Source organism: Giraffa tippelskirchi, chromosome 6 (genome assembly GCF_054371585.1).
Source record: "Giraffa tippelskirchi isolate mGirTip1 chromosome 6, T2T-mGirTip1v1.2.pri, whole genome shotgun sequence".
Classification (NCBI taxonomy): Eukaryota; Metazoa; Chordata; class Mammalia; order Artiodactyla; family Giraffidae; genus Giraffa; species Giraffa tippelskirchi.
In genome coordinates, this window is record NC_137280.1 from 58,495,372 (window position 1) to 58,517,669 (window position 22,298).

General features: G+C 43.8%; 1 protein-coding gene across 9 annotated transcripts; it reads right to left on the minus strand.

Moving 5' to 3' along the window:
- Positions 1-2,952: 2,952 nt before the first annotated feature.
- Positions 2,953-13,976, minus strand: LOC145509376 (serine protease 40-like). 9 transcript variants are annotated; one of them, XM_081498022.1, is made up of 5 exons: positions 13,762-13,976; positions 12,821-12,983; positions 10,061-10,335; positions 8,335-8,501; positions 2,953-3,410 (listed from the first exon to the last, which is right to left on the minus strand). In XM_081498022.1, the coding sequence occupies exons 1-5, from the start codon at positions 13,967-13,969 to the stop codon at positions 3,090-3,092; spliced, it is 1,134 nt and encodes a 377-aa protein (XP_081354148.1). In that variant the 5' UTR covers positions 13,970-13,976; the 3' UTR covers positions 2,953-3,089. The 9 variants fall into 9 exon arrangements, with proteins under 9 accessions (XP_081354148.1, XP_081354155.1, XP_081354152.1 ...); XM_081498029.1 differs by having other exon boundaries at positions 10,061-10,266; positions 12,891-12,983; positions 13,762-13,935; XM_081498026.1 differs by having other exon boundaries at positions 12,891-12,983; positions 13,762-13,935.
- Positions 13,977-22,298: the final 8,322 nt, after the last annotated feature.

The window sequence follows — 22,298 nt, forward strand, 5'->3', positions numbered from 1 at the left end:
TTAACTATAAAAAGTTGAAAGGTTGTTGCTGAGCTGTGAAAGATGCCGGGATTCTTGGCCTCCAGAGGAGAGGAATTCAATCCAGGGGCAGTGATGAGGTTTGATCGCACAGAGCTTTTGTGTAATAAAGTTTTATTAAAGTATAAAAGAGACAGAGAAAGCTTCTGACATAGACATCAGAAAGGGACAGAAAGAGTGCCGCCCTGCTAGTCTTTAGCAGGAAGTTATATACCTACTAGCGGGCTGCTAATTAGAGAAAGGAAATGTCTCAAAACTCAGAGAGTGAGACCAGGCCCCTCACCCACAACATGCATTTTGAGGTAACATTGGCACAAGGTGAGTCATCCTGGGCCATAAAATGATTGACAGGAATCTTGAAGAAGAAAGGCAGGCTTCTAAGCAAGTACATAGTCTCATTAACATAGCTTAAGAGAACGTTTGCATGAGTAAAACATACTGGTTTGTCAAGTCAGTTCTGAGTCTTAGGCAGAACCAACTTGAAGAAAGACAGAGTCTAAGGTAAATACATAGCTCATTAACATAGCTTAAGAAAAACATTTCCATAAGAAAAACGCATTGGTTAGCTCAAGGTTTGAGAAAAGTTAAGTTCAGGTGGAGCCAGGTGTCTTCATGGCAACAAAGAATTTTAAAAGAAATTTCCTTTCAATTTTGTATAGAGAAGGGGAAAAAAGTCTGAATTGTAGTTTGTTTCCTCCTGCCACTTAAGAGAGGGAGAGAAAAAAAACATCTGACACTTGCAGCCTATTTCCTCCATTTGGAGACCCCTAGCCTTCCTGCCTGTTACTCTCTCAAAGTGACCAAACCTAGATAAATAATACTGTTGACTAAAAAGATGCACAATATGAGAGTTGCAAGTTAAGTTTTATTTGGGGCAAAATGAGGACTGCAGCCTGGGAGAGAGTACCTCAGATAGCTCTGAGAGACTGCTCCAAAGAGGCAATGGAGGAAGGTAAATATATAAGATTTTGGTGAAGGGGGCATTCAATGCAATCAAGCACTTACTTTGCAAAAGGTTTTTTGCTAGTCAAGACGAGCTGTTGTCACCATGAAGGGATTTAATGCTTTTCTAGATATGAAAAGATACAAGTATTAAGGATCATGGAATCAGTTCCTGAAAATACCTAACTATCTCAAGACTTGTTCCACTAGTTTCCCTGGAGCACAGAGTGCCTCATGCTCCATCCTGAATTCCCCTCAGTAGGTGTTCAGCAGCAGCAGCAGCAGCAACACAGGTTTCAATCTCCTCAGAGGCAGATGGCAAATGCTGTTGTTGTTGTTGTTTAGTCGTTGACAAAGGCTCTTGGCAAGTGCCAATTTCTAGTTGACAATATTGAGCATTGAACCTGATTCCAGGTAACAGGGAGGTGGGCTGGGGTTGGAGTTGTGACTTGTCAGGTCTCCAGAGTGTCCAGATAATGTTTTTGTATCCCCTGAACTGGGGACCCAGGGAGCTTCACGGAGAAGCAGTCACATCTCTCCATGCTCCGAACAGAAACATGCTGTTGGACAGAACAGAAGTCTCCATGTTTGAGAAATCCAGCATAGCCAGCATGGGGCCTCCGTGCGTTGAAAGAAAGGGACGTTTCCCAGGACCGTGGGTGGGACTGTGGGTGGTTGAGATGGCAGATCTCACCTGATAAAGTCCTTGCTTGCATCTCAGGCCCAGCAGTCCTGCTCTGCTATCTATAACTGAGCCCACTGTCAGGGGAGGTCTTTCTCATTTCCAGACACTTCTGAACTGGGAACAAAATCTCTGTGTGAGTGGAAGCAAGATTCTGGTGACTATGTGTGTGTGACTTCCCCTGCTGTCACATGCTGGCAAGGGGCAGGGCTATTTGGGTGACAACGGGTTTGGAAAGAACTTTCACAGACCACCTGATGGCACTTTGGACACAGTGGATTTGCAACGAATAGGGCTCTTCCCTGATCAACAAGGGTCCAGGCTGGGGGCAGTGGTTGTTCCTTTGAGAGCTCTGCTAACTGACTAAAATTTTGTGACCCAGATGTGCTTGCCAGGCACAGCTCAGGACATGGCTTATGGGCTTTGGGCTGGGCCAGCAAGTCCTGAGTCAGCCCAACCTCAACCACTGCAAGGAATGGCAAGTCCACAGGGAGGTTGGGGTTTAGCCTCTGGAGACCATCAGAGGATAGGGCTATGGGTACAGAGAGAACAGGCTGGAGCTGAGCCATGGAAGAGAGCTCTGACTGCTGACATGAGCCTGGTGGCGAAGGTCTCTTGCTCTTTACTTCAAATCAAGCCTTTCAAACACAGCCTCAGTGGCCTATCAGCTCAGGCAAGATCTTACACCTCTAGAGTGACTGCTATGCTTACTCAGTGCCCTGCAGGCCCTGGGGCATAACACTTTGTCCCTGAGCCATGCCAGCTCTTCTGGAAGACTCCTCAAGGAGGATTCAGCTCTGGATGAAGATCATTCACCTCTAGAGTGACTGCGACGCTGACTCAGTGCCCTGCAGGCCCTGGGGCATAATGCTTTGTCCCTGAGCCATGTCAACTCTTCTGGAAGACTCCCCAAGGAGGATTCAACTCCAAATGAAGATCATCCACCTCTAGAGTGACTGCTATGCTGATCTCAGTGCCCTGCAGGCCCTGGGGCATAACACTTTGCCCCTGAGCCATGCCAGCTCTTCTGGAAGACTCCCCAAGGAGGATTCAACTCCAAATGAAGATCATCCACCTCTAGAGTGACTGCTATGCTGATCTCAGTGCCCTGCAGGCCCTGGGGCATAACACTTTGTCCCTGAGCCCTGCCAGCTCTTCTGGTAGACTCCCAGAGGAGTATTCAGCTCCAGATGGCCCACCAGTCACTCTGTGTCCCTGTCTTCTCCCATCTCTGCCCAAGGAGGAGCTCAAAGCACATTTGGGGTGGGGGCATGAGGTGGTTCTGATGACTCAGAAACAAGAGCAGAGGCTTCTTCCATTATTTTTATTTTATCAGGCTTGGAGCAGAGTCAGATTAGGGAGGACTCAGAGTTGAACACATTTAAGTAGAGCCAGTTGGCAAAAACGCAGATGGGCTTCTGAGAAGCCAGGGGGCCCCATGTGTCTGTCAGAGCCCCATTGTCCAGAGGAAAATCAGCAGCAGGAGGAAGGTTTGTGAAGCCAAAAGGACTAGGAAGCTCCTGGGCTTGTGGACATTGCCCAGAGAATTAAAGTTGTTCAGAGCAGGAGGTTTCTCCTCAGCAGGAGCAGTAGAAGGGTCAGGATTGGGCGAGCTTCTCTGCTTCTCGGTGATCCATTGATTGTAGTAGGAGATTTTGGTGAAAACGCTGGGGCCTATGGGCCTCTCACAGGGAGTGCTAAAGCTCGACAGCCCAATCAGATACCAGGTGTTATTTAATTCACAGACGAGGGGTCCCCCAGAATCGCCCTGAGGAAAGAGAGGGCAGGAATCATGTGGACCAACATGGAGATGGTCAGGCATTGTTCAGAAAGTGTGAGGAGAACAGAGTGGAGTTTAGAAGGCCTCATGGCTAGACGGGAATATGAGTGAGTTGTTATCAGAATTACATGGGCAGTTTGAAAGGTCTAGACACAGGGGTCCCACTGCAGACCTTCTGGATCAAAATCTCAAGGGTGAGGCCTTAGAGCTCATTTCATATCTATAAGAAGAAACAGGGGCACCCCAGGCTCAGGATGTGAGTCCTCTTCCCTCCCAACCCCATGTGAGAGAAGGTACTCTCTAATGTCCTGAAGAATGGCTGTGGCAGGCCTAGAAGCTGCCAACTACCTGCTCAGCCTAGCATTGCAACCCAACCATCATTTTTGTTGTTCAGTCACTAAGTCATGTCCCCCTCTTTGTGAGCCCCACAGACTGCAACCTGCCAGGCTTCCCTGTCCTTCACTCTCTCCTGGAGTTTACTCAGACTCACGTCTTTTGAGTCGGTGATGCCATCCAACCATCTCAAGCTCAGTCATACCCTTCTCCTCCTGCCCTCAATCTTTCTCACTGTCAGGGTCTTTTCCAATGAGTCAGCTCTTTGCATCATGTGGCCAAAGTATTGGACCTTCAACTTTAGCATCAGTCCTCCCAGTGAATATTCAGGGATGATTTCCTTAAGAATTGACTTGTTCTCCAAGGGACTCTTAAGTGTCTTTTCCAGCACTACTTAATTCTTTGGCCCTAAGCCTTTTTTATGATCCAGATCTCACATCTGTACATGACTAATGGAGAAACCAAAGCCAGCTTGTTCACTGTCCTCTTTCACCCTCATCAAGCGCTCTTTAATTCATCTTCACTTTTTGCCTTTACAGCGGTATCATCTGCTTATCTGAGGTTGTTAATATTTTTCCTGGCAATCTTGATTCCAGCTTGTGATTCATCCAGCCTGGCATTTCACATGGTATATTCTGCATACAAATTAAACAAGCAGGGTGACAATTTACAGCTTTGATGTACTCCTGTCCTAATTTTGAACCAGTCTGTTGTTCCATGTTCTGTTCTAACTATTGTTTCTTGACATGCATATTCTCAGGAGACAGGTAAGGTGATCTGGTAGCCCATTTCTTTAAGAATTTTCCAGTTTGTTGTGATCCACACTGTCAAGGGCTTTATTGTATTCAGTAAAGTATATGTTTTTCTGGAATTCCCTTGCTTTTTCTATGATCCAACAGATGTTGGCAATTTGATCTCTGGTTCCTCTGCCTTTTTGAAAACCAGCTTGAACATTGGGAAGTTCATGGTTCATGTACTGTTGAAGCCTGGCTTGGAGAATTTTGAGCATTACTTTGCTAGCGTGTGTGATGAGTGCAATTGTGTAGTAGTTTGGCATTGCCTTTCTTTGGGATTGGAATGAAAACTAACCTTTTCCAGTCCTGTGGTCACTGCTGAGTTTTCCAGATTTGCTGGCACATTGAGTGCAGCACTTAAACAGCATCATCTTGAAGTTCTTGGTTCATGTACTGTTGAAGCCTAGCTTGAAGGATTTTGAGCATTGCTTGCTAGCCTGTGAAATGATCACAATTCTACAGTTGTTTGAACATTCTTTGGCATTGCCTTTCTTTGGGATTGGAATGAAAACTGACCTTTTCCAGTCCTGTGGCCACTGCTGAGTTTTTCAAATTTGCTGGTATATTGACTGCCAGCAAACAACATCATTTTTTAGGGTTTGAAATATCTCAGCTGGAATTCCATCACATCTACATCTAACTGTGTTCATAGTGATGCTTCCTAAGGCCCACTTGACTTCACATTCCAGAATGTCTGGCTCTAGGTGAGTGAACACACCATCGTGGTTATTCAAGTCATTAGGACCTTTATTGTACAGTTCTTCCGTGTATTCTTTCACCTCTTCTTAATCTCTTCTGCTTCTGTTAGGTCCTCACCATTTCTGTCCTTTATTGTGCACATCTTTGCAGGATATGTTCCCTTGGTATCTCCAATTTTCTTGAAGAGATCTCTAGTCTTTCTCATTCTATTGCTTTCTTCTATTTCTTTGCATTATTCACTTAAGAAGGCTTTCTTTTCTCTCTTAGATATTCTTTGGAACTCTACATTCAATTGGGTATCTTTCCCTTTCTGCTTTGCCTTTCTCTTTTCTTTCTTCAGCTAATTTTGAGGCCTCCTCAGACAACCATTTTGCCTTCTTGCATTTCTTTTTCACATGAGGCAAGTCTACACATAGACATCACTAGATGGTCAATACTGAAATCATATTGATTACATTCTCTGCAGCCACAGATGGAGAAGCTCTGTACAGTCAGCAAAAGCAAAACTTGGAGCTGATGCTCGCCCACATCATTAGCTCCTGATTGCAAAACTGAGGCTTAAATTGAAGAAAGTAGGGAAAACCACTAGGCCATTCAGGTATGATTTAAAACAAATACCTTATGATTATACAATCAAGGTGAAGAATAGATTCAAGGGATTGGATCTGGTAGACAGAGTGCCAGCAGAACTATGGGCTGAGGTTCATGCTGCTATACAGGAGGTGGTGATCAAAACCATTCCACCCAAGCTTTTGCGTTTGATTTACTATGGTTTCTAGTTTTTCCACAGTTTTGTGGTTAAATTTCTTTAGAAAATGCCAAGCTGCTAGATGTGCTCAGAGGAAAAGAGGTGAGGCCTATGCCGAGGCTGGCAGGATGGCTGGAATTGAAGGGAATCCCAAGGGACTTCCAGGAGAACGTGAGGAACTTTGAGTGTGGGACGCCAAGACAGGAAGTCATCTGCCACTATGGGGCATAATGTTTCCATCTCACAGGCAAAAAGTGGAACCAAGGAAATACAGCACCCCTCCACCCTTCTGTATTCAGCATGTGTATTCATCTAGAACATGATTGAGCACATTCTGCACGTGGGAGACAGGTGATGATGCACAACACAACATAGACAATACATTCTCCACATCTGCAGACTCAGAGGTGAAACAGAAGTGCCCAAAGGAGGGTCTTCAGGGAGCTTCTCTAAGCTAAGACTGGAGAGATGAGCAAGGCCTGACTCTGGGAGATGCAGGCAGAGGTGGCCTAGAGTGACAAGCTCTGCCACCAGTCCTCATCAGCCAGGAGCTGGAGGTGAAGGGAGCACTGAAGGACACCCAGTAGGGAGGTGATGTGACCTAAATTGGATTCTAAACGGATGGTAGGTTGGTTCTGGGGCTGGGTAGAACACAGTCAGCGGGAGGTCACGAAACTGCAGGGACAACAATGAGGACACAACTGTGGCAGCAAGGGTAACAAAGACAGGCAGAAACGGTCAAGACACAGAATCTGCCATATCTGACCCTTCCTCTCTAGCTAAGGAAAGAATGGAGCAAGGCAAGAAAAGCAGGATGAGGATGAGTGCTAAGGAATGGGTCCTCGGTGGTCTGGTGTCAAAAGGAGGAGAAAGGGAGCAGGAGACACCAGAGGGGCCACCTTAGAATCTGATGAAAAATGCTGCACATTGCACTGCTGAGTGGGTGTGGGAGGAAGTCTGATATCCACTAGCAGCCCCAGTGAGGCTGAGGCCTTTGGTTATCTTGATAAAAGCAGTGTGGAGGAATGGCAGGTGCTGATGTTTGATGAAGTGAGCTGAGGTGAGAAAGAGAAGTGAGCAAGCAAGAGAGGGCAAGTGCAGACATCCTGGGACATCCCAGCTCTGCTGGGAAGGCAGGCAGAGAATTAGGGCAGTGAAGAGGAGAGAAGGGTCATGTGGCATGTTTGAAGATGGCAGTATGTTTCTGAGACAGAGAAAGCACTAGAAAGAAGGTGCGGGAGGAGAGGAGAATGTGTGAGGAAGCTGGTGGGGGCACAGCCTCAGAGAAGGACATGGCTCTTCTAAGGCTGACTTTGATCATCCTCTGTCCTCTTCCCTTTCTGAACCTCAGTTCCCCCACCATGAACCAGAAGCACTGCACTGAGTGGGAGAAGACATTGACAGTGCACACGCGCACTATTGGACTCACAGCCCACAGTTCAGTTCGAAATAAGGGCAAAATACTTGGATAGACACTACAAAAAGGCAATACACATATGAAAAAGTGCTTGCCTTCATTATTCATCAGAGAAACACAAACTAAAAATACTCGCAATGGTTAAACCCAAAATGTGGACAGTGTGAAGTCCTAGAGGCCAAGTGGAGCAGCCATTGTCGGTGGGAGTGCAAATGTGTCCAAGCAGGGTGGAAGGCTGGTCTCCAGTATCTAGGAGAGACGAACATGTGCACATTTTATGGCACGGTAATTCTACTCCTAGCATTATACCCAACTAAAATATGAACCCATGAACACATGCACAAGGATGCTATTTGCAAGGGTCTCAAGCAGAAACTACCCAAATGCCATCAACACTAGAATGGAAAAAGAAAATGATGGTATATTCACACAACACTAAGCAGGTAATGCAGTACAGCAATATGACACATAACAGAAACTCCACACAAGACAAACAGAACTCACACACAAAATGGTGACTGAAGGGGACTGAAGGTGTGTCCTGTGAGATTCCATTTATGTCCTGACAAACATTTATGTCCGTTTATGTCAAGGCTACTCTGGGATAAAAGGAAGGGGTATGAGGAAGCCCATTTGGAGGCTGGTTACTTGAATGTGTCAATTTCTAAAAGACACATCCAATGATACAATTGTAAAGTACGCCCTTTTCTATGTATTGTTATCCTTCAACAAAGCTTCTAAAAGTTATAAAAAAAATGGAAGGAATGGACCAGCACCCTTTGAGGGCTTCTGTGCTTCAGCTCTGATGCATCAGGCTGGGGTGGGCCTGGGAAGAGGAAGTCAGGGACTGGGGAAGGACTCAGAGAAGACAGGAGAGGGGACAGAAGCCGCAGAAGAGGAGAGGCAGCCCATGTCACTTACTCGGCAGACAGTCTTTCCTGTCAGTAAGTCTGCAGCGCACAACATGCTTTCGTTTATAACAATTGTTTGGTTGCTTGGTTCTGGTGGTTTCAAAACCGATTCACAAAATGTATTCTCCAAAAAGCCGACCTGTGCTTCCTGCAGTGTTTTGGGAGAAGGTAGGAACTCTGCAGGTGAAGGGAGAGGGATTCAGATGCAGGGTGGACCTTGAGAGAGAAACCAGCTCGCTCCCTAACCTTCTTGCTAATAGAGATGCTGCCAGTTCTACTTGCCAGGATTGGGGAAGCCTTCAGTGGATGTGCAAAGATGAGGGGGAAAGATACCTTGCAGATGAAAGAGCAAATGTGAGGGGCCTATGGTGGGGAGGATGAGGAGGGAAGTCATTGTGGCTGCAGTGGGTACAATAGGGGCTGAAAAAGATAAGGCAATATCATAGCCGAGTCCAGAGCAAGCAGGGTCTCCTCACCAGTATGTGGAGCTTGGATTTCATTCTAAGCACACTAGGAAACCGCTGAAGGGTCTGCTTATCTTTAAAAAACAACTAATATGGCTGCCCTGTGGAAACAGAAGCAGAGGCATAGAGGGTAGAAGCTGGGTCCTGGCTTGGCCAAGGCGTAGCAGTGCCTCGTGGTGCTTAGACAGCTTGACAAACAAGACATGACCCTGCTTCCTATAGGGGCACATGTCTAGGGACACTGTCCCTGCGGGTGCTATTTCTAGATCTTGTTCATGGATGGAAAGCATCCTCCTGCGGCAGCACAGTGTGCTGGTGATGGCTTGCTCCTATGCAGTGCTTGCCCTGTGTGCCTCACATGTCACAGGGCTGGCACAGGCCCAGAAACTGTGGTCAGCAGAGGATATGGAGAGGGAAGAACAGTTGCCAGCTGGGAATCTCTTTAGTGGCAGCTGCTCCCTGTCCTGGTGGCTGCTCCAGCCTGTGACTTCCTTTCATGTCCCAACACCTACCGTCTCACCTGTCTTGGAGAACCTTTCTTGCTTTGCCAGTGGTTCTTAACAAGTGACAGCCCATCCCAGGAGATGTCTTTGGAAATGTTGGAGAGTTGGCTGTTCTCATGATGCGGCATTGTGACCGACATTTGTGGCCAGGAGCAGGGATGCTGGCACTGGACTGCACAGCAAACAAAGTCCTGCCCCAAATGACTCCACTGAAATATGGTCTGCAAAATCATGACCCTACAAATCATGTCAAATTTACATTCCACATTTTTTCACTCAGTGTTATTATTTTTCTGAATCAAAGGCATTCACCCTAGTGCAAAATTCTCTCAGTCTAAAAATAAGCATGCCCAGCAAGCTGGCAGAGTGGGTAAGCTTCACTTGAGTTAAGGGATGAGGGACATGAGATTCATTGATGTACATATTCTTAAGCCTTAACGGCTCCAACTTAACCTCCCTGGCCAGAAAGCAGGCCTACCTTCATTTCCTTACTGCTTCCCAAGTACCTCTACCTGCAGTGGAAGCTCAAGAGGTGTCCTGAAGGGGTTTGCCCAAACAGGACCAGGGAGTCAAAGTGGAACCCTGAGTAGCTGAGTCAAAGAGCTCAAGATCCTGGTTTCAAAAGTTAGAGATACTCAGGCTGTTTTGAACCACGGGCTGAAGGAAACTTGAAGCGTGAGAAGGGCTGGAAGGGCCCCACAGTGGTTACTGCAGTCCCCTCTCCCCCTCCTCAGCCCTGGCTGTTTGTGCCTGCCCTGGCCCCACTCACCTTTCTCAGTGACCATCCCCCAGCCGGTTATCCAGCAGAAGACAAACTTGGGCAACTGGATATTCGCTTCCGGGAGGCAGACGGTGCGGATGGAGTCAGAAAACTTTGCAGGCTGATACAGCTGCAAGAGGGTTATGTCACTCTTCTGGTAGTAGTTTTTGTCATAGTCAGTGTGGACGAAGAGTCGGTACACTGCTGCCACCTGACTGTGTGAAGTAGGTTTTTCTAGTTGATAGTACCCCAGCAAGATTTTGTAGTCAGATGGATTATGGGACCTGTTGTGGGAGGCTTAGTTACTACCCATATCCTCTGAGTGCTGGGCCATCATCCTTACCCTGGCTGCTGACCTCCCACCCCCTCCTCCTGGTGACATACCACCATTATTCCTAAGGATTCTTCCTCCTTCTTTCCTAATATTGAGGTAGGTTTGATTGCTGTCCATAGCCTCAGGACATTTGTTCTTTGAAAGTTTCTGATGGCTTACCCAGCATGTAATAGAATCAAAGGAGCAGAGAGTCTTTGTGCTGGAAAGAAACTTTGGATACACATCAAACTGTAACCCTTCAGTTTAGATGAGCAGTCCCTTGGACAGCAAGAAGGTCAAACCAGTCAATCCAAAAGGAAATCAGCCCTGAATATTCACTGGAAGGACTGATGTTAAAGCTGAAGCTCCAATACTTTGGCCACCAGGTGCAAAGAGCTAACTCATTGGAAAAGACCCTGATGCTGGGAAAGATTGAGGGTAGGAGCAGAAGGGGATAACAGAGGATGAGATGTTTGGATGGCATCACCAACTCAATGGACATGAGTTTGAGCAAGCTCCGGGAGATAGTAAAGGATAGGGAAGACTGGCATGCTGCAGTACATGGGTCCCTAAGAGTTGGACATGACTTAGCGACTGAACAACAACAACAACAAACTGTACCCCTACAGTTTAGATCAGCAGATACTTGGCTCATTCCCAGCTCTGACCAGAACACTTGGAAGTTCCCAGGGCCAGAAGTGATTCTCAGATTTCTCAGCCCAGAATGATGCATCTCTCTCCTGCCCAGTCCTCACACACTGTTTTCTCTATAGGCTGATCCTCTTCTGTTGACAGGCACTCAAAAAGTCTTTGTGGAACAAATACAGGAGTTCATGGAAGTGAACTTCTCCTTGCTGCTTGAACATGAGCAACTTTCTACCCACATGTTCTGCTTAGGCTGTCTCCCTAACCAAACTCCTCCTACAAGGCCCCTCCAACTTCAAGCCCCTCATCCGACAGCACCCGCAGACTTCCCTTAACAGTAGCTCAAGATCTACTTTCTTGCACATTCTGGCCTCCCATCCTGTATCACAGGAGTTGGGCTTGTGTCTCACTTTCCTAGTAGGATCAGAAACTTCAAGATGGGCTCTGCATCTCTAGTTCCCCTACAGTGGGCCTCACATGGGGCCTGCCACCTAAGGGTGCTGAATGAATAAACAGAACCAAAGTAGGATCTCAAAGCCAGCTGATGCCAGCAGCTCTAGACTCCTGACTTGGAGGGTGACACTCTCCACCCGCTCCAGGTACAGAGCAAGCCCAGGATGCACCTGAGGAGCAGCTCACTCTCTTGACTGCCCTGTCCCATTTCTCTGGACAGAGGCCATCTGCTTTATGTACCACTCTGGCCTGTGGGGATGGTGGTGACCACAGCTCCTCTTAGGCACATGCTTCAACAAAAGTGACAAGAAGAGCTGGATTCCAAGATGCCTCCAGAAAGAACTTGCCAGTCTTTGGAAGTGGTCAGGACCCAGGGAAGCCTCTAGCAATTGTGCTGAAGATGGCCTGTGGATTGCCTGGTTGGAAGAGGGCAAAATGCTTGTCCACTTGGACAAACTTGATGGATGCCCCCAGCTCTGGCAAGCCTTGGGGCTATGGTTCCAATACAAAGCCTAAAGCTTCTGCCTGGCATGTGATCAGAGACACTACACATCCACTGCTATTTTCACAAAAGGAAGGTAAAGCTGAGATCTTGCGGACTGTCTAGACCTGGGCAAGATGTAGAAACCAGAGTCTATGTTGAGTGGGAACAATATCTATCTCCTAAGTTTAGGGAAGATAAAGAGTAGATTGTTGTTGTTGCTGCTACCAACTCTATGTGACCCCATAGACAGCAGCCCACCAGGCTCCTCCATCCCTGGGATTCTCCAGGCAAGAATACTGGAATGGGTTGCCATTTCCTTCTCCAACGCATGCATGCATGCTAAGTTGCTTCAGTCGTGTCTGACTCTATGCGACCGTATGGACAGCAGCCCACCAGGCTCTTCTGTCCACAGGATTCTCTAGGCGAGAATACTGGAGTGGGTTGCCATTTCCTTCTCCAAAAGAGTAGATTGGAGGCACTTAAAATGGAACTAAAGTCTACTTCCTAGTATATACTGATCATCACAGTTAGAGTTAATTTCCATTACTTGCAGCCGAGATAACGACAGCATTTTGGCAAGTGTTACCAGAGTATGAAGAGGTATCCCCAGAGGGAGAATGAGGCAAACAGCCCCTGTCCTGGGATTCAGACAGTCAGGAGACTGGAGTCTGGTGAGGATCAGGGATGGCCTTCCAGGGAGAGGGGACTTCGGAGTCAAAGGCAGGGGCAACTGCACACACAGAGACCCTTGGTGGCAGCAAAACATGATCAAAGCCTAAGAAAGAAAGACTAGGACAGCCTTCATCCCCTTCTGTCCTGCCCATCTGTGCTCCCTCCCCATCCCACCCAGCAGCAGGCTGTGAGGAAGACGTACATTTGGAAGCAGTGGGCAGCTGAGATCACCCAGTAGTCACTGATGAGGGAAGCTCCACAGATAAACATACCCTTGTAGAGAAGGCCGGCTTGCCAAGGCCATCGTTTGTTAGCTGTATTCTCGCCACCAAAGATCCTCCCAGTTACGGCAGTCTTCCCACATGCTGTAGGGACAGTCCCAGCCATGAGGCCTCTGTGTTATGGATGCCAACTTTGGTGCCTCCAAAGGTCAGTATCCATAGGACCCGGGCCACCACAGCTCATCCTCCCACTTCAAGCTGGAAAATCCAAGAGCCAGGGTGAAATGATTTGGCTCACATGACAAAAGGCTACCTAGCTTCGCTGGTGATGGTGGTGCTACAGAAGCAGCCTGTGGATCTGGAGTGGGCAGGAAGGGAGGCAATTGCAGAGGCGCTTATCAGTACACTAGCAAGGGCAGAGGTCCAGGTTGGGCAGTGGTCCAGACACTTTCCCAGACCTTGTTCACCTAACTAGCACAGTGCTTTTGAAGTCCCAGAAACTGAAGGCTTCCAGGGTGATGCCACTGAGATGAAGTGGTGGCACCCCTTCTCACCCATCCTCATATTTTAGAGAGACTGAGGCCAAATAGAAAATGTTCTGCTTGACAGTTCTCCCTCTGAAGCAGTACTTCCTCATTCTCCAAATGAAGAGAGTATGGGGGCCAACAAGGACAGGAAGTGCAGGCCGCTGGTCCTGGGACAGAGGACAATTGAAATCTAGCAGGAAGACCCTGCAGGAAAGTGGGCTATCACTTCCTCCACCTCTCATGCCCTGCAGAGACTCAGGGACTCCAGAAACCACCGGGCAGGTACAGGTCCTACCTGTCTACTGTCAGGGTGAAGATGGGAACAGCGGGGAGCAGAGGGAGGGGACACATGAGGGCAAGCGACCTTGACCCCCCTCACCCTCCTGCTTACTCACATGACACGGCAGACACTGGTGGTCCATCTGTGGTCCCAGACGCCTTGGTGTGCGGCAGGAGTGAGTGTAGGCAGAGCAGGACAACAGCCAGGGTGCAGGCTACCTTCCAGCCCGGCCCTGAGCCCTCGGCCCCCGTGATCTCCATCCGGCGGGTCCAGCATCTGCGATCTGACTGAGCTGACTGCGGCTCGCGTGGGCCCCGGGGCATGCTGGGAAACCGTCTCCTTGTGCGGGCCACACCGGTGACCTGGACCGGAAGGCAGGCATGCAGTTGGAGAAGCAGCCTGCCATGGGTGTCTGGAGCTCGTAGCCCCTGGTCCCTGGACGGTAGTCATCGCTGGGAGACCCCAGGTTGATGGGGGACAGCAGAGGGCACATAGGATCCCTCTCCAGTGACCCCATTTAGCTGGGGAGTCATCATGACAGCTATGGCAGTATGCCAAGGAATATATACTAATGCTCAAAGGAATATGTACTAGAAATATATACAAGGAATAGATACTAGAGCTCAGAGGAATATATACTAGGAATATATACCAATGCTCAGAGGTCAGGTACTTCTGTAAGTGTCATCAAATGTGGCCAGCTTGCTTTCGAGATCCAGTGCACTTTGCATTCATCTGTTCCTCCATCCCCCACTCCCCATGTAATCAGGTCGGGGCCACCAAAGGTAATATCCCTTTCTTAAACTCACTTGGTATTATACAACATGACATAATCATGGGATGGATAATCACAGGTCTTTCCCACACCCAGCAAGAGAGAATTATACAAGAGTATGGGTCTTTAGGGGGTGACCTGTAATGACTCATGTCCTTCTCAAATGCCAAATCATTCACCACGCCTCAAGGTTCCCAAGAGTCTCATCCCATTAAACTTGAAATTTGAAGTCTCATCTGTTGAAGGATGTCATCAAGAGGATATAATCACAAGTTGACCCTGGAGCTGAACCTGGAGGCAAATGGAGGCTCCTCACCCCTCCCCTGTTCTTGGAATGTAGGTTCTGCCCACAGTGGGTTTGCTCCAAGGATGCAGCCCTGAGGTGTTGGTGAGACCATCTGGACTGTTTCTATGATCAAACCCAGTTAAGATCTCCATATAATCTTTAAGATTCTGGGGAGGGGGGTTTGGGTGGTTGCAGAGATCTACTTGTCTTGGGACCTCCGAGTTTGTTAAAGCTTGAAAATTTTATTCTAAATTCACTTGAAATAATGTAGACTTAACTGTAAAAAACACGAAGAAAATGATCATTGTGGATGCTTATCATGGCCTTTTTTACAGAAAGTAACACATGTTTGCATTGGAATAGTTCTATACAGTTGCTTCCTGTAGTAGAAACCTGAGGGTCCAACTTTCATTTTGTACTTTCTCTGTCCCTTTCAGTAAAGATGGTAGTGTTTCTACTGACATAAACTTCTCAAGAAATTTGTGGTCCTTGCTGTGGCTCTCACTAGGTTTAACTCCATTAGACAAAGTCACAAAACAGATTGTTGAGATTATTGCTTTCCTAATTTGGCCTTTTGTTGAGATATTATGTATATATCACTGCAATAAAAAGCTGCAAAAAGGTAATATGACTGTCCCAAATATATCCAAAGACATAGAGGAAAATATTGGAAATTTTGAAGAGAAGTTGGAACAAGTGAACAGAGCAGGAAGAGAAAGGTGGTAAAGCATAGTAACTAAGATCAAACGTGGCATCAGGTGTGGGAGAGCAGAGGTATTGCAGATGCTAAGAAGGACAAGGGTTGGGACACAGGACACTCCAGGCAGTTGGGTCTGAGGACAAAGGCGGTATCCCATTAAGTGGCTGCAGAAAAACAGTTTTCAGCGAACATTGGGAGATGAAAGGGACTTTGGTAAAGACGGGGTCCAGGAGATTTGCTGCTGACCATCTAAGCTGTATCCAATTTTGTTCAGAGGAAAGAAGGGCATGAATGGCACTGGAACAGATGCCTTCCATGCACTCCACATGTCATCTTCACAACTATAAGCATTCCCAATTTGCAGGTGAGGAAACTGAATCCAAGGATAAACCAGCATTATACAAGGCTTGCAGGGTTAGGACTCAAGCCCAGCTCTGCTGGTGGCTTGCCCTTCTGTGTCCTGCTTCTGATCAATCAGAACCCTAACATTACACTGCCTGCCCAACCCCAATCTGTTTTCAAGGAAGTACAGAAGATAGTCTTCAGCCTGTAACTATGACAGGGCTGCCACCACTTTGAACTGGTGAAGTGTGGAGAGAAGGGTGTTATGAGCAGTGGCAAGGTGCTGGGAAGGCTGTGGACACCTGGAAAGGAGGCTTCATAGCCACCTGGGGGGATAGATTGGTTATATTTCATGTGTTTTATAACACATCTTTGCATTTTATTTATTTTATATTGAATACTCTGTACCTTTTAAGCCCTTATCCCTACCTTGCCTTTCCTTTCAATCCTCTCCTCACTGGTAACCACTAATTTGTTTCCTATATCTATGATGCTGTTTCCGTTTTGTTATTTTCATTAGTTTGTTTCCCTTTTTAGATTCCACATAAAACTGAAAACATACAATATTCATCTTTGTCTGGGTTACTTCAAAAGCACATAATACCCTCCAGGTCAATCACATTTTTTCATATGACTTATAATATTCCATTGTACATATTTATACCACATCTTCTTTATCCATTCATTTGTCAAGTTACACTTAGGTTGCTTCCATATTTTGGCTAGTGTAAGTACTGCTGTTATGAACATTGGAGTGCATGTATTTTTTCAAATTAGTATTTTAGTTTTCTTTAGATATCTACCCCTGAATGGAATTGCTTAAACCATATGGCAATTTTACTTTTAATTTTTTTTTTAGGAACCTTCATACTGTTTTCCATAGTGGTTGTACCAATTTACATTCTTACCAACCATGAACTAAGATTCTCTTTTCTCTATATCCTCACCAATATTTGTTACTTGTTACATCCTTGCCAATATTTGCTATTTGTAGTTTTTGTTCATGGTAGCCATGCTGACAGATGTGAAGTGATATCTCATGGTGGTTTTGATTTGCATTTCCCTGATAATTAGTGATGAGCATCTCTTCATGTGCCTGTTGGCTATTTGCATGTCTTCTTTGGGAAACTGTCTCCCCAGGCCCTCTGCCCATTTCTTAATTGAATTGCTTGGTTTTGATGATTTGGTTTTGAGTTGTATGAACTGTTTATATATTTTGCATATTATTAATCTCTTATCAGACATATCACTTACAAATATCTTCTCCCATGCTCTAGGCTGCCTTTTGGTTCTTTTTGAGGGTATTTTCAGTTGTGCAAAAACTTTTAGGTTTAATTAGGTCCCACTTGTTTATTGTGGCTTTTGTTTCCCTTTGGAAGCCTGAGGAGACAGATCCAAAAATATATTACTAAGACTGTATGTTTTCTTCTAGTTTAATGATGTTATTTTACACTTAGGTCTTTAGACCATTTTATTTGTATATGTGGTATAAGAAAATGTTTAAATTTCATTTGTTTACATGTAGCTGCCCAGTTTTCACAGCACCACTTATTGAAAAAACTGTCTTTTCTCCATTGTATATGCTTGACTCCTTTGTTGTAGATTAATTGACCATAGCTGAGTGGGTTTATATTTGGGCTGTTTATTCTATTCCATTGATTTATGCATCTGTTTTTGTGCCAGTACCATACTGTTTTGATTACTGTAGCTTTGAATTATACTCTGAAGTCAAGGGGAGTGATACCTCCAACTTTGTTTGTTTGCTTTTTCTCAAGATTGTTTTGACTGTTCAGAATAAAATTCACCCATAAATTAGGATCATTTGTTACAGTTCTGTGAAAAATGCTTTGGGCAATTGGATAAATATTGCACTAAATCTGTAGGTTGCTTTGGGTAGTGTGCATGTTTTAGCAATATTAATTTTTCCAATCATGAACACAAAATATCTACCTATTTATTGTATCACCTTCAATTTTCTTTATCAGTGTTTTATAGTTTTCAAACTATTAGTCTCTTACCTCCTTGGTTAAGTTTATTCTTAGGTATTTTATTCTTTTTGACGTGAGTGTAAAATGGGATTATTTCTTTGCTCTCTCTTTCTGATAGTTCATTAGTACATACACAAAACAACCAATTTCTGTATATTTATCTAATATCTTGTAGCTTTACTGAATTCATTCAGTAGTTCTAATAGGTTTTTAGTAGAGACTTCAAGGTTTTCTATATATAGTGTCATGTCATCTGCAAATAGTGACAGTTTTATTTCTTCCCTTCCAATTTGAATGCCTTTTAAATTTCTTTTGTCTGCGTCCTGTGGCTAGGACTTCCAATACTAGTAAAATAGAAATGGTGACAGTGGGCATTCTTATTCTATTCCTAATTTTAGAGGGAAAGGTTTCAGTTTTTACCTTTTGAGTATGATGCTTGCTCTGGGTTTGTCATAAATAGCCTTTATTATGTTGAGTTATATTCTATCTATATCATGTAACTTTTGGTCATTCCTTTTGTTAATGTGCTGTATCACATTGATCAATGTGGATATTAAACCACCCTTATATTCCTGAATAAGTCTCACTTGATCATGATGTATGATTCTTTTACATATTGCTTGATTTTGTTTGCTAATATTTTGTTGAGAATTTTTACATCAATATTCATCAGGAATATTGGACTTTAATTTCTTCTTCTTGTGTTTTATAACAGGCTTCCCTGGTAGCTCAGCTGGTAAAGAATTCACCTACAGTTCAGAAGACTTGGTTCAGTTCCTGGGTTGGGAAGATCTGCTGGAGAAGGTATAGGCTACCCACTCCAGTATTTTTTGAGCTTACCTGGTAGGTCAGTGTTTTGTATGTTTTGGGTACCAGGGTAATGGTAGCTTTGTAGAATGATCTTGGGAGTATTTTTTCCTCTTCATTTTCTAAAATAGTTTGAGAAGGATAGGTGTTAACTCTTCTTTATATGTTAACTCTTCTTCTTTATATGTTTGGTAGAATTCCCCTGTGAAACCATGCAGTCTTGGACTTTTGTTTGCTGGGAATTTTTTGACTATTGATTCTGTTTCACTACTCATCCATTCAGATTCAGTCTTGGAAGATTGTATGCTTCCGGGAATTTATTCATTTTTTCTACATTGTCTAGTTTGTTGGCAATTTGTTGTTCTAGTATTCTCTTACAATTTTATTTTTTGTATTTCTGTGATATGGGTTATAGTTTCTCATCTTTTCCCCCCTCATTTTGTGTATTTATGTATCTTTTTTTCTTAATGAGCCTGCTAAAGATTTATCAATTTTGCCCATCTTTTCAAAAAATACCATTCTTTTTTTCATTAATGTTTTTGGTCTATTTTATTTACTTCCTCTCTGATTTTTATTATTTCTTTCTTTCTGCTGACTTTGGGCTTTTTTCTTCTTTTTCTAATTTCTTTAGATGATAGATTAGTTTATTTGATATTTTCTTATTTATTAAAGTATGCCGGTGTTGCTATAAACTTCCTTTTCAGAACTGCTTTTGCTGAGTCCCATAGATTTCGGAAAACAGTGTTTTCATTTGGCTTAAGGTATTTTTTCATTTCCTCTTTTATCTCTTTGTTGACCTATTGAGATTTTAGCAGTATATTTTTTAGTCTCCAAATGTTTGGTTTTTTTTCCAATTTTTCTTCCTGTAGTTGATTCCTAGTTTCATATTGTTGTAGTTAGAAATGATACCTGAAATAATTTTTATTCTTTTATATTTGTTGAATCTTATTGTGGTCTGTGATTTATCTTGGGGAACATTCCGTGTACATGTGAAAAGAATGTGCATTCTGTTATTTTTTAATGGAATATCCTAGAGATAGCTTTTAAATCCAACTGATTAATTGTGTCATTTATGGCAAATGTTTGCTTATTGATTTTTTATCTGGATATCTGTCCATTGATGTAAAAGGGGTATTAAAGTCTTCTATTGTTATTTTATTGTCAGTTTCTCCCTTTGTGTCTGTTTATTTAGGTGTTTCTGTATTGGGTGAACATGTTTAGAAATATTATATCCTCTTCTATTGATTTCTTTACCATAATATAATGTCTTTCTTTGTGTTTTTTTCTTTTTAATTTATTTTTTTATTGAAGGATAAATTGCTTTATAGAATTTTGTTGTTTACTGTCAAACCTCAACATGAATCAGCCATAGGTATACATATATCCCCTTCCTTTTGAACCTCCCTCCCATCTCCCACCCCATCCCACCCCTCTTGATTGATACAGAGCCCCTGTTTGAGTTTCCAACAGCAAATTGCTGTTGGCTATCTATTTTACATATGGTAAAGTAAGTTTCCATGTTACTCTTTCCATATATCTCACCCTCTTCTCCCCTCTCCCCATGTCCATAAGTCTATTTTCTATGTCTTTGTGTTTTATTATAAACTTCGTTTTAAATTCTTCTTTGAATGATTTATTGCTATTCCATTGTCCCTTTTGTTTGCATTTGCATTTTTCATCTCCTTGGTTTCAGTCTGTGTGTTTTACCTCTGAAGTTAGTCTCTTGTAGGCAGCATATAGATGAATCTTGTTTTTCTCTTTTTTCAGTTCCAATCACCCACCCTATGTCTTTTACTTGGAGCATTTAGTTCATTGGCATTTAAAAATGATTATTGATAGTATGTATTTAATGCCACTTTCTTGTTTTCTGGTTGGCTTTTTGTAGTTATCCTCTGTTCTGTTCCTCCTTTAGTTTCTTCACTTGTAATTTGATGATTTCTTTAGTGTTAACATTTGTGGTCCTTTCTGATTTTTGTATATATATTGAAGGTTTTGATTTGTGGTTACTATGTAGTTCATATATGCTGACTATAACTAATTCTACTTATTTTAAACTGATAGTCATTCAAATTCAAGCATATTCTAAAAACTCTACAGTTTCTACTCCCCACTTCATGTTTTGTGTTTTCAATGCCATATTTTACACTATCATTCTATCCTGTAACTGTTTGTTGCACTTACAAATGGCTTTTACAATTTGTATCTTTTAATCTTTGTTAAACTTATTTAAGTGGTTAATTCACAGCCTTTACTATATATTTGCCTTTACTGGTGGAAAGTTCCTCCACCTACATTTTCTTTCTTGTTGTAGTCTTTTTTTCCACATAAAGAAGACCCTTTAACACTTCTTAAAAGGTGGGTTTAATATTGATGAACTCTTAGATTTTGCTTGTCTAAGAAGCTCTTTATCAGTCAAATATGAAAGATAATTTTGCTGGGTAGAAGCATCCTAGGTTATTGTCTTTCCTTTCAGCACTCTAAATACATCAAATAACTCCTGCCTAGTCTGCACAGTTTTTGCAGAAAATCAACCAATAACCTTATTGGGTTCCTTTATTTGTGACTCTTTATTTCTTATTGCCTTTAAAATGATCTCTGCTTCCTGTACCTATATGTCTGTTTCCTTCTTCAGTGTCAGCAAGTTTTGAGCCATAACTTCATCAAATATAGTTTCTATTTATTTCTGTCTCTCCTCCTTCTGACACCCCTATAATGCAAATATCAGAACACTTGATGTTGTCCCAGAGGTCCCTTAAACTAGCCTCATTTTTTTCAAATTTGTTTTCTTTTCCTTGTTTCAAATGTGTGATTTCCACTATTGTATCTTCCAGTTTGTTTATGTGTTTTTCTGAATTATCTAATCAGCTTTTGATTCCCTCTAGTGTGTTTTTCATTTCAGTTATTGTGTTCTTCATATCTGAATTATTCTCCTTTATACTTTCTAGTTCTCTGTTAAAATTCTCACCATGTTCATCTAATCTTTTACCCAATTTAGTTGGCATTCTTATTACTATTTCTTTGAACTCTTACTCAGGTAAATTATTAATATTTATATCTTTTTCATTTGCATATTTTTTCAGGTTTTCTTCCCTTTTTTTTTTTTAAACATATTCCTCTGTCTTCTCATTTTAACTTTCTATATCTATATGAAATTAGGTGAAACAGTTACTTTCCTGGTCTTGAAGGTGTTTTCTTATGTGGTAGTGTCCCTATGCAGTCTGTGTGTGCCCAGTGACTTTGGTGGGACAACTAGATCCGAAGTGAACATCTTCCCACCTTGGGTGGGAGGTAGGGCTGGGGCACAAGTGGCTAGAACCAGAGCTAGGTATGAATGGGAGCTGTCACTGCCCTCTCAGGGGTAGAGTCAATGGTTGAGGAGCTGGAGCAGAAGCCCTGGGGGATCTTAATTTCTCCCAGTTATGACAGTAGTTAACAGCTTGGTTTGGGGCATGGCCAGGGCCTGAGAGCTTGGGCCTGCACTTATGGGCTGGTTTCACCTTATTCTCCAGTGTTTGTGTCTTGCTTAGTGACTTGTTCAGGGCCAGAGGGATTGGTGCCACAGCATTGAGCTGTCCTCACCCCCTATCAGATTTTCACAGGGCCGGAAGCTCAGGTGTTGGTGTTCTCTGCCCTGGAGCTAGCTTTACTCCCTCTGGAGTGTAGGCAGGGATTCCCCCCTCCCACTTCACAAATCCCAAGATGTCACTGGCTACCTCTGCCCTGTTCAGAGGCAGGGCAAGGGTTAGAACCAGAC

Bases quoted from the DNA above. Each gene is read 5' to 3' on its own strand.
- LOC145509376 (XM_081498022.1), bottom strand. From the start codon at position 13,969: ATGCCCCGGGGCCCACGCGAGCCGCAGTCAGCTCAGTCAGATCGCAGA. The intron at 10,336-12,820 runs GTACGTCTTCCT...CTCCCACAACAG, and splicing joins GCTGCCCACTGCTTCCAAAT to GTCCCATAATCCATCTGACT. The intron at 3,411-8,334 runs GTAAGTGACATG...CTCTTTCCTCAG, and splicing joins CAGGAAAGACTGTCTGCCGA to GGCGATTCTGGGGGACCCCT.